Source organism: Neomonachus schauinslandi, chromosome 8, assembly GCF_002201575.2.
Source record: "Neomonachus schauinslandi chromosome 8, ASM220157v2, whole genome shotgun sequence".
Lineage (NCBI taxonomy): Eukaryota > Metazoa > Chordata > Mammalia > Carnivora > Phocidae > Neomonachus > Neomonachus schauinslandi.
Window position 1 is genome coordinate 97,178,675 of NC_058410.1, and position 12,416 is coordinate 97,191,090.

Sequence of the window (12,416 nt, forward strand, 5' to 3'; positions counted from 1 at the left end):
GAGGGTGGTAAGAGATGTATGAGGAAAAGCAGAGAAGGGTGTCAGGGAAACTCAAAGCATAAGGATTCAAGCCATTAGTGAGCCATGAAATCAATTTACTTGGTTGTAACTAGCACAGAAAAAGACTGGAACTGGAAATATCAGAGTTTCTTGTACACTCTGTTGGGAAACTTTAGTTTTAGCTGTGTACCTGTATGTGTTTACTGGGTTGCTATGTAAAAAGTTCTTTCTCAAACTGAGTTGCAGTCAAAGAAAAGCACCGACATAGGAGTTCCAAAGGGGAGCAGCTGTCCACAGACCAAGTGCAGTAGACTGGTCTAGAAAGGCAAGGGCCAAATCAAAATGTCCATCAGGTGTGAGCGCATGCTACAGTGGTAATGATTTCACAATATATAAATATATCAAATCAACACTTTGTATACCTTAAACTTATGCTATGTTATATGACAATTATATCTCAATAAAGCTGGGGGAAAATGTCCATCAGATATGGCAACATGGAGTCCAGGTGACCTGGTCAGAGTAGTTTCCACAGTGCATTGGAGAAGGAGTGCCCACCCCACCGGATGGAGAGGTGTGTGGGAACTTCGAAGAGGAGAGAATAAGAATAGGTCTCCTTGTCAAAAACCTTGGCACAGAAAGGAGGAACTGGGCAGCTACGGAGGGGGCTGAAGATCAAGGTGTATTGCTTACTAAGGATAGGACTTAAACAAATCTATAGAAATGGCTGAAGATATGGGGCCAAGTGGATCACTGATGGAACGAGCTCTAAGAGAGAAAGGGTCAGGAGAATGGCTGCAGGAGCTAGTTATGGTCTGGGGGAAGCAGACAGTCTAACATAGATGACATGTGGGTACACATTAGTGGGAAATGGAAACTGTGGCAGTTCACATGTGAAAGCCTGAATTTCCTCCATAAAATAAAGCTGACATTCAGTCAGTAGCTCAATGTGCTATCTCATGGGGCACCTGGTGGCTCAGTCGAGCGTCTGACTCTTGGTTTCAGCTCAGGTCATGATCTCAGGGTCATGAGACCGAGCCCCACGTCGGGCTCCACGCTGGGCATGAAGCCTGCTTGGGATTCTCCCTCTCCCTCTACCCGTACCCCCCCCAACTCTCTCTCTCTAATAAGTAAGCTCTAAGAAATAAAAATAAATGTGCTACCTTAACAATTTTTATAATATTGTAGCTCTTCCTACAAGATGCTAAAGAATTTCAACTGTGGAAACTACCGGTCATGTAATGATGTTGCTCAGCCAAGCCTAGAACTGTAATGGGGCCCGGGATAGGTGCTTAGGGTGTGCTCCAGCCCCCGAGCAGCCGAAAAGAGGTGGACCCGGGCATGTGTTGCACAGCATCTCAATGTTGGCAGAGCAAAAGGTAGGACAGGTTATGCTGCTGGCGGCAGGGACCAAGGTACAGGCTGAGTTCAGCCCACGTGGGAAGCCGGGGTGTCCAGGCAGGCGGCTGGCTGTGATAAGCTGGTGGTACATCTAGCGCCCTCTAGTGGCAAAAGGTACCAGGTGGGACCCACTGACTAGAGGCAGAAACCTCTAAACTTTTTCTGTAAAAGGGCCAAATAGCTCAAAAGGGCCAAATTTTCGGCTTTGAGGGCCATTCGGTCTTTGCACGTAAAGAAAAGAGCATGGCCGTGTGCCAACAAAATTTTGTTTACAAAAACAGGCAGTGAGCCATGGCTTAAGGACCTCGGCACTTGAGTATTTTAATAGGAATATTATCAAAACAGTTTGATATTATTCCCAAACGAAATCATGGCTCGGAGAAGGCTATCATTTAGATAGTGATCACACATTAAACAAGGCTTAAAAATACACAACTTACTTGGAAATTATGTGCTAATGATTGGCACTACCATTCAGATCTTTAGGAAAATAGTTTTCTGGTATAGATAATTTTGCTTTAGTCAACGAAAATCGATGTCACTTAAATGTGAGGTATTGATTTGTATATTACCGTACATTTCCATACCAGTTACCCATTTTGAGGATCATCCTTGAGATGACAAGGAGGAGGATAATGGATTTGGGGAGAGTAATGAAAACCTGGAACTACTGAAATAAAGCCATTTGATTTCCTTTTCCTAAGCACACTACAGTGATCCTAGCACTTCCTAGAGAACACAAGTGAGGTCTGGGATCCTGAAATTTTCAGCGATGTCACGATTGGGAGATTTCTTCTGACAGCGCACGTGTATCAGCAGATTGTGGGCTGGGGATTTTTGGCTGCCGTGTCAGGCACAGACACAAATAGTGAGTAAGGCAGGGTTCCTCCATCGGGCAAGTCAGGAAGTGTTAATAATTTCTAACCTTGTCTGACCATCAGCATTTCCAGGCTTCCCCTGGGGTGCTCAGCCCACAAGTAAGCATAGTTTCTACTCCTGTTTGCATTTCCTCTACTCCCAGTAGCTTGTATATATTAACAAGAGGATCCTTGACATTCAGAACTCCGCTAAAAAGGCCAAAGCGCTCTTCTGCCTCCTTAGGGAACAACAATGCGCACACTTCAGGACGGCAAGAAGAGCTGGTAATTCCTGAGAGCCTACTCTGTACTATCTCTATCATCAGATTCTCTAACACGTCTTGAAGTAGGTATTACTCCCATTGTAGAGATGAATTGACTGAGATTTGGGGAAATGAAGAAAAACTTTTCAAGGTCACAAAATTAAGTGGCATAGTTAGATTTAAATCCAGCTCTGCTTCACTAAGGGCTTTTGCTTCTTCCCATACCCCAGAGCAGTGGTTCTCTGTGTAGAGTCCCTGAGCCAGCAAGAGCGGCACCTGAGAGCTTATTCGAAATGCAAATTCCCTCATCAGAACCCAGACCTACCGAATCAGAGATGCTGGGGGCAGGACCCGGCCACCTGCTTTAGCACGGCCCCCAAGGGGCTCTGATACATGCTGAAGTTTGAAACCATTGCACATACAGTCTCCGAGAAAGAGGGGATACTGCAGTAGGTTATAGGACAGTGAGCAAGAATAGGCTTGGGCACACTGAGCAGCCCTGAACAAAATACTAAGGCGCTAAGGGAGGAGGCCGGGCAGCGGAGGCTCTGATTTTTCTGGCCACTTAATGTCCAGCTCTTTAAAGAGCAGAGCACTCCTATTATATATTGCCGCGAATAAAAGGAAAGAAACAGACAAGAGCTTCATCTTACTTTGTTGATACCGTCTCTTCTAACAACCTATGTGCTATGTGGCATCGCTATACCGGAGATGGGGAACAAGCCAGGTAAGGGGCCCGGGGCCAAGTTACCACCAGTAACAAACCCTGGGCTTCCAAAGGGCGGCTTCGACCCAGTCCCGGGGCACCCCAGCTCTGCCTGCTGGCGGACAGCACCACGGGGTTGGGGGGAGGTGAGGGGAATGAAAACCGGCAGTCACTGATGTGGAGGGAGTCGACATCAAGCAGGTGTCATTGAACTGGTGACGTTTTTACATGGCACACCTTCCAGGTGTCCAGGTGAGAACACAAGGTGGATGGAGGACACAGCATCTGTCAGGGCTGTGTGAAGTGCCTCCCCGGGCGTAGCTGCCCTCCCGTAGGAAAGAGGCACAGCCAGAACACGACAACTCCCAGAGCCATCTATGGCAATGCTCCCTGACCCTCAGACGTTCCAAAATGATTAAAACCAAGAGCAATCCCAACCGAACAGACCCAACCCATAGCCCGGTTCTCGAAACTTCCCAAACCAACGCCGAAACCCGCCCCACCCACTGTGCCTCCGGGCCAATGGGCAGGACAAAAATTCAGGAAGAACATTCAATGCCCAGACAAGTAAGTGTGTTGTTTTGTTTTTCCAAGCAGTACTGACGAAGGTTTAAACAAACAAGTGCTCACACCTCCAGCCAAGGAAGGGCGGGAAGCAGCAATCAGGTGTGTGGACATGACCAACACAGGACGCTCGGGGTCCAGACAGGCACTGACCAGCCCCCCGGAGAGCCCACTTCCTCTACGTGCTCAGCCAGTGCTTTCCCATTGGGTTCTTGGGCAACTCTGTACAAGCAGTAAGACCTCACTGATGACTGACTTGGAAAAAGGACCTAAAGAGAAGCATTTGCAGATTCTACTTATGTGGCATCGGGTAGGGGGTGTCCCTCCATCATGCCCCGGCGCCAGCAGGCTTTCCTGCCATGTGAGACCACAAGGTCTTCTCTTTCTACAACCAGGGTGGTAGAGCCTGTTTCAAATAAAATGAAACACTGCTGAGTCACAGAAGTTTTCCATTCTTCCTGTTTTCTGCCTCTTTGATTAAATGATAGTTCCTAAATGGGAGCAATCGTTATTTCTCAAATCTTTCACAACAATGCTTTTTAAAAGGAGGATCTGAAATAATAAATCATGAGTCACCCCTCTTATTTCCCCCAAATGGCATTAAGGTCAAGTTGCAGCACTATTGATTTCCAAGTGTTCATTATCTGCCTTTTCTCCAAGGGTAGGCTATTAAAGGTAGTGAGGATAAAAATCATTCCTAACTAATTAGCTCACTCTAGAGCTACCTGCCAATTTTTGGAACGTGTTAAAGCTCTCTCGGAGAGCTGGTTACCAAACTGTCACTTCAGTCAATGTTAAAAAACATACCAAGTTTTTTTTCTGGCCTCCCACTAGCCAAATAATTTATCTCCCGTCTCTTGAGATTTGCACACAGTTTGAGAGGGTAGGACAAAGATCCCATGAACATTTCCATGGCACTTACCAAGGAACAACATAATATGGAGTGGGCAGGGGAGACGGGGTGGGGGGGACATGGGGGTGGTGGGAGTGTTGGAAGGTGTAAACTCACAGCATCGGCTACCACAACTAGACACAAATGAAGGGTCCCAGTCGACGTAAATGGTGGCTAAACTTCACTCGGTCCTGTGCCAGGCTTTGTCCATAATCTAGGCTTAAATAATCTTAAACTAAGACAGAACTGACCACAGTGATAAATACAACTCCAAATATGATTACAGGTTCACCGTATTTTGACTGAGGGGGACAAAGCAAAATAAAGCAATAATCGAGACCACGGACTCCGGTCAACAGAGATGTGAATTTTAATTCCAACTCTGTCGTGTGCTATTTGATCACGGAAAAGTTATTGAAACTATCTGAATCTTAATTCTCTCCTTTGTGAAATGAGGACGTCACCACTTACGTCAGGGGGTTGTTCCGAAAAACTGAGACTGTGTTCAGTTAGCTTGGTGTTTGGCACGTAGTGAGTGCTCAGTAAGCAGGGCCCCTGTCACCACCATGTCGCTACCCCAAAGGGACGGCTCATTATTGGTTTTAGAAATTAAATGGTGATGCCTCAAAAGGTCCTTGGAGGATCAGCCCCATCAGATTCGTACCCAGTCAGAACTCAAGGGCCTTGGTCTCTCACACTGACTGCCCACTCTCGCAGTTTAAAATGACACCGTCCTTCCAGCGGACTGTGAGGCACAAGCATTCTTCTCCAACCTTCCATACAACCTGCTGAACAAAAGTAACCCGATCAGGTTCTTCTGGTCGGTTTCCCTCTCCCGGCAGCTGTCAGCTTTTCAAAAGAAAAAGCTCCAGCAAGGTGGGAGTGTCCTCTCCACTCCCCAAATCGGGCTGCATTTACTTATTGTATCCCGGTTTTTCTCCATGGATGACCTATTTCTTAAATCCACCTTCCCCTCCTGATACATAAAAGCCTCAGAGGTCTCCCTTTGAGAAAGGAGACAGAAAAGGAGGAAGTAATGAAAATCAAAATGAAATAAAGTAGACGTAAGACAGTAAATGAGCACAAGAGACCCGGACCTTAGAAACCTGAGGACATTGTGCGGAAATGCAGAGACCCTCTTCTCAGTCAGAGGTTTAATGCTTTCTTGTAGAAACCAGCTTCATCTTGAGGCTAGCCAGCTAGTAAGTCCACTTACAAAGAGGGGGCTGCTGTGAGACCATGGCTAACCTCACCATTAAGTGAGCTGACGTGACAATTTAAGATTTCCCTCCCCAATTATGTAACTCAAGGGTCTCTATGCGACACCCACAGGTGAGAAAGTTTTCGCTGCCAGAGAGCCAGTGTGGTGCCCTCATTTCTGAGGGACACTGCACTCGTGATCACATACTGCTGGCTAGGGTAGGGACTGCGGAGCTGCTAATAACACTGTTTAACAACAGCAAGACCTGTAATAATAGCAGCCACTCACTTCCGGAGAGCTGATGTTTCATGTCTCCCACTTAATCCCCTGACTGTGAGAGGTCTTACTGCCCCATTTTAGAGATGAGGGACCTGAGGCCTGGTGACATTAAGTAGCTCATCCAAAGCCACATGGAGGGGCTGGGATTCAAACCCGTATCTACATGATGCCAGTGCTGGGTTATGCTTGAAAAACCTTTAACTCCAAGGTGCTACTTTAAAGGGCGTATCTGTGCCCTGCCTTTCCTAAGTTTTTAAATTATTTCACTGTGCAGTCTTCTTACGGATGTATTTTATTTTTTATTTTTAAAGATTTTATTTGAGAGAGAGCAAGAGAGCACAAGGAGGGGGAGAGGCAGAGGGGGAAGGGAGAAGCAGGCTCAGTAAGGCTCCCCACTGAGCAGGGAGCCCTATGTGGGGCTCAATCCCAGGATCCCGGGATCATGACCTGAGCCCCTGAGCCGAAGGCAGATGCTTAACCAACTGAGCCACCCAGGTGCCCCTTATGGATGTATTTTAAAACATAATTCGGTTCCTTTAAAATAGCCAGGTCTTGGGTTGATAACTTTTGAAGCTAAGTGATAGGTATATGGGGGTTCATTATATAATTCTACTTTTGTATGTTTTTGACTATCTGTAAAAAAAAGTTTGGGTGTTTTTGTGGGTTTTGTGTGTGTGTGTGTGTAGTTTTTGAATTGGTTCTTTGGAAATTTGGGTGAGTCGATATGAATTGCTGGAGCAAGATTTCAACTCTCCCCGATGTCACTGAGCTACAAGAACCCTGACCGCCTTCCATGAATAAGCAGCTGCAGGGCTGTCCCTCCTCAGTGGGTGTCGGTCACTTTTACATGGTGAGACCTGGCTGTTCAGAGTACCTTTCAGACGAAGGCAGAATCTTTCCCAGCCTCCACCCCACCCACGAAGCGTGTCTTCTCGGGCCTGGGAGATTTCCCAAGAGGCGGCAGGCTGCTTTGGCAGGCTGCACCCGCACCTCCACCTGGGCTTCCTTACCTGGGACAGCTACCTAAGAAGTTTTTAGGTAGAAAGATTGGGTTGGTCAGGACCACGCCTCCAAACTTGCCCAGAAAACAAAAACAAAAACAAAAACAACAACACAGCATCCAGGCAAATGGTTCTAGTTTTCTTACCTGTACCTCTTTTCCAACAGTGACTTCCATTATTTCAACCCAATTTTTTTTTTTCTATTTTATCCACTTAGGCATAATTCCCTGACTAAAAACAGGAAATAAGGGGCCACAAAAAAAAGTGGGTGAACAGGTCATAATAATCTTTCCTGCTTTTACCTGTCACTCCCACAATACAAACAGGCAGGCCATACACTGAACTCCTCCCTTTCCTGAAGGAAGGGCCAGACTGCGGGGTGGGGGCCGCCAGTGCTCCGCTAGGAAAGGGTCAGGAAATTTTGGCACTAGCCTCACAAGGGACAGGTATCCTTTCGCATAATTAGGTTTTCCTTCTAATGACAAGAGAGGCTTCACTGGAAAAGACTGGCATGTTCTTGAGTTGGGTCTCTTTGGTTGATGTTGTTTCCATCATGAGGTGTAAGCCTGGTCCCGGCACCCTGAAGGTAAAGGGCACAGCAGTGTCACCCAGCACGAACAAGTAAAATGAAAGTAACTTTTCCCTTCGCAAGGAAGGGGAAAACAAAATCCCAGAAACTGAAAACAAAACAACACACAAACGAAACAGGTGAACGTGTAGTAAAGAAGGGCAACCAAAGAAAACAGATAATTACCTACATAAAATTTCCTAGAAAAATTTAAGCACACCCTCTATTCTGCCCACTGCATTCCCCCAAAAGCCAGGATAAACTGAGTGGTAAAGGGTGGGCTTTATATGAAAACAAACAAACAAAAAACACCATTCAAGTTCTATTTGTTCTTTAGCATCAAGATTATTCTCCTTAAATAAAACGAATTTGCTTATCAGTCCATGAGTTTAGTGGCATCATCTTCACAGACCTAAGGCAGAGTATGACAGAATCTTAAAATGGAGAAAAACCAAACAGGGACTCACAGATTGGGGAGCAAGGTATGAAACTGACTAGCCAAAAACCACTTATAACCCATGGTACTTCCAGTTCAATAAATAGATTTTAAAATAAATAAATAAACACACACACACACACACAAACAACTTAAAAAGCAAAATGAACCCAGTAAGTAAATGCATAGCTGTAATAGAAGGTGTATTTGGTTGGTTGAAAGCAGGTTTCTATGGAGTCCAACTGGCCAGACAGCCACAACCCAAAGTTATTAGCCAGAGAGAAAGGCAGTTCTGGGGTCTGTGCTGTGTGCAAAACGGCAAGCAATTAACTCAAAACTGACCAGTAGTTTAGATATTTAATGGATGGGAGTGCATCGTCAAAGAACTCAGCTACTTGCCACCATCTGAACATACAAGGTGATAATTAATTTTAAAAAGTTGTATGGTTAATTACAGGGTGATTTTATTTCATGGAGAGAAAACAAAAAACCAACAATACCATGATTTTCCTAGATACCACATAGTGACTGGCACTTTTCATTTCTTTTATGACATTATACCAAAAAAAAAAAAAAAAAAGGAAAGAAATCAAACACACCAAAACATACCCCCATGCCCCTTAAATTAGCAGATTTAAAATTAAAACTTGAAGCAAGGATTTGTTATACTTTGATTCAAACTCTATTTACAAATTAAATTGCACTTACAAAGATAGCAACATTTCTAATATGGTTATTTTGCTTTATTGTGGTTTTATATCTCATTATAAAACTTTTAAAGCTTTCTTCCATAAAAATCATACTTTCTTTTGCAGTACATAATTCATTTATCCACTGAATTTCTGAACCGGTTTTCTCCTTTTGTGCTTTTCTGATCTATTTTATTTTACAAATGGCATATACCTTCCAAATAGCTACAATCAGACACTGCACTCATAAGAGACTCATTCATAAAAAGTTAAAGTGTAAGACATGAAATATTAGCAGTCTAATCCTTTGGTTCATCTTTTTTTTAAAAAAAAATCAACTGATAAAATTTACAAATCGGTGGTAACTCTTCTTTTTGGTTAAAAATGAATCCACTAGGTAGATTACTGATTAAAATCCAACACTGCTTTAAAAGTAGCACATTCCTAGTCTCATCTCACTGCTCAAGGATGCCACTGCGTACAACTGGTTTGACATGATTCAGGATACAGTAAGGCACAAGTGGATGGTACAAGTGAAAACAAATACTTTAGGACTGTTTTTTTCTTTTTCTGCACAAATACTAAAAATATGTACCGTTTCCAAGATAAAATAACAAAAAAGAAAAACACTTTTTTTTTTTGCTACGAAATACCTATACAAAATTTTTAAATTTACACCATCTGAGCTGCCAAAAATTTTTTTTAAAAAGGATCAGTTATGCCCCATACATAAAACTATCTCTCATCAGTAGGTCCAAGAGAACTTGGGCTCAAAATGTCCCAGCACTTTACGGGAGGGAGGAGGATCAACAAAATTCCCCTTCCTGCACTCCCTTACCCCAACATAAGACAGAAACAAAGGTCAGATGTTTACAGTAGTGTATTCTACTTGGGACAAATGACTGGAAGTCAGAGGAAAGGCGGCACACCGAGGGCGCACTGGCTGCCCTGACTGGCTGAGGAGCCGGAGTAAGGCACTTCCATCGGGAGAGCAGCAGCCCAGCACGCGGCGTGGGCGGTGACGCGCACGTGCGTGCCCACGTTCTGGGGCGGTGACGCGCACGCACCCACGTTCCTGGGCGGTGACGCGCACGTGCCCACGTTCCGGGGAAGCCCCAGGACTGCGCGAGGCTCCTGGGGAGGAAGGAGACAGGATCTCAACAGCAGGGGAAGACACGGGAGGTAAAATTCGGAGGTGGAATTCTATACAGAAGTGGTCACTCGGTCAGTGGCGTGATTGACCTCGTTTTTGTTTGAATCCAGTCCTTTAGCAGCATTCATGTCATTCCGTAAATTCTCCACTGTCTTTTTCATGTTCTTTAGCTCCCCTGGGTGTGGAGTGGCTCGCCGCAGAAGTGTTCTCTGAAAACAAGCAGGGGAGTGAGTGTGTGGGTTTTATGCCATTCCGCTTTCAAACACGCAGCTTCAAGGTGGGGGCACTCGGGGACAAAGCTTCCTTTCGCGGGGGCGCAGGAGCTAAGAGGGGCGGAAGCGCCTCCTCTGGAGCCCTGTGCGCTTATGAGCTGCTTACTAGCAGCTCGTGGAAGATGAAGGTATCGCGTGTAAGTTACCGAGTCCACATAGAAGGATTACTTTCAGAATAAAAGACTACTTTGTAAAATGTAAGATTAGCTTAAGATAAAAATAAAGTTCCATGAAGGGCAAGGAAACAAAGATTTTTAAGATGTTAGTGTGGGGTGTGAAGAGAGAAAAAGATAAAGGGGTAAACAAATTCTAACTTAAAATCACTGCAGTGGTCTACTACTATCTTAAGTGGTTCTGGCTTCCTTCAACCCTGGCGGCATGGGAGTGGAAGGAAAAGGGAAGGAGAGAGAAGGGCTTCTTTTCTTACTTCGCTGCTCTGTGTGTTATTCATATTACCTACTAAAGAGAGTTCACATTCTTCTAATAAAGGCCACAGTGCTGGGAGTGAAGTGTCAGGGAAGGGACAATCTTTAAAAAATTGTATTATTTGACATGTCCCGTGCTCTCTGGCTCCTAAGACAGCATTTCCGTCTTGTAAATGGCCTGTCCAGGAGTTTCAGGAGGAGGAACCTAGAGTAGGGTGACACAACACCGCAAGGGCACTACTGAGGCAGTGAAGGAACTGGTGAAATCCTCACCCTCCAGCAAGCCACCAGGTAAGCACTGATGACTCCTTTCTGCTGAAGTCACTTGGTCGTGCCTAATTCCTATTCTGCGCTCCACTACAGTAAACACATAAAATCCCATTTGGTGACAGCTGGAATAACAAAGACCACAGGCAGTCTTTTGCTTTGGGGGCTGCAGGTACTCCCTCTAAGCTCCGCTTATGAAAATCTCAGCACTAGGAGTTTAAGACACCCAAGTCAACTTGTAGTAATATTTCAAGAGTTGTCACGGACTCCTGGAGACCTCGGCAGGCCGAGAGACATTTTTTAAAGTGTGGGTATGTGCTTAGAAATTAGAGTAAGGCTAAGTAGTACTTTCAAATCTATTCCTGATTTTTGGATGAAAACTTGTAAATTAGCCCAACTAAGATGGCAAGCACTCCGCCTGAGGGTGAAGAGAATGATTACATAAAGGAGAGAGAGAAGCACAGCTCCACAGAAGGCAAGCCAAGTCACACTGTGAAGTGTGAATGGAGTCATCATGGTACACCTCTAAATGGTGGTGGGAAAGAGACTTCATTCACCAAGAACAACAAAAACAGAACAAATTCCCAATCAGTTTTGTGGAGCCAAGAAGGGATACTATCACAAATAAAGAATAAGAGTATAAACTATTCAAGAAAAAAACCCAAAAGTTCCATTTGCTTTATATACATTTGGTGAATCAGTACCTAGAAATACCTAATTTTGTCTTCTAAAAAAATTCTTATATGCTAAAGGCAAAGCAGAGAACAATTTGAAATTAACAGAAATCCTTATTAGGTGCCACTCCTGATCTTGGAAAGGTTTTAAATTTTGAATTTTCAGGGAGGCCAACAATCTCCATTTCCATACCGTCTCATTGTCTTCTTCATCTCTTTCATCTTCCAGAAATCGGATTGCACTGACTCTGTTCACCGCACGCTCATTCCAGGCCTCGTCCGGGACATCATTTACCAAGCACTCCAGTGCCCCACAGCGAGGCAGGTTCTCTGTCATGGCAAAGACCACATCAGCTGGGAACTCGGGTTTGTGTGACTAGTAACTGCTATGCAGTACTTCAAAAAATTTAAAACAAAAAGAAAAAAATCTGGGACAGGGTCACCCTTTCTTTTCAATGATGCATAATTCTATTTGAGATCATATAAAATATCTGCTAAGTTAATGTTTAGTATCTCATTACAGAATGTCATCATAATTTATAGAATCCTTTTTCACAATTCTTTTCTATACACTAACTGTAAAAACTTTCTCATGAGGGGTGCCTGGGTGGCTCAGTGGGTTAAGCATCCGATTCTTGATCTCAGCTCAGGTTTTGATCTCAGGGTCGTGAGTTCAGGCCCCAGGTTGGGCTCCACGTTGAGCATGGAGCCTTCTTAAAAACAAAAGAAAAAAAATAAAAAACCTTTCACATGACAGTGATGGGGCTG

General features: G+C 44.5%; 1 protein-coding gene across 2 annotated transcripts in view; it reads right to left on the bottom strand.

Moving 5' to 3' along the window:
* Positions 1–8,519: 8,519 nt before the first annotated feature.
* The window catches only part of LRRC1 (leucine rich repeat containing 1), a 128,263-nt gene continuing 124,366 nt past the window's right edge, over positions 8,520–12,416 (bottom strand). For both annotated transcript variants that reach the window (XM_021691890.2, XM_021691891.2), the window contains exons 13-14: positions 11,842–11,978; positions 8,520–10,219 (exon numbers count right to left, since the gene is read on the bottom strand). In XM_021691890.2, the coding sequence (XP_021547565.1) occupies positions 10,061–10,219; positions 11,842–11,978 (296 nt within the window). In that variant the 3' untranslated portion in view covers positions 8,520–10,060. The remainder of the gene's footprint in view (positions 10,220–11,841; positions 11,979–12,416) is intronic.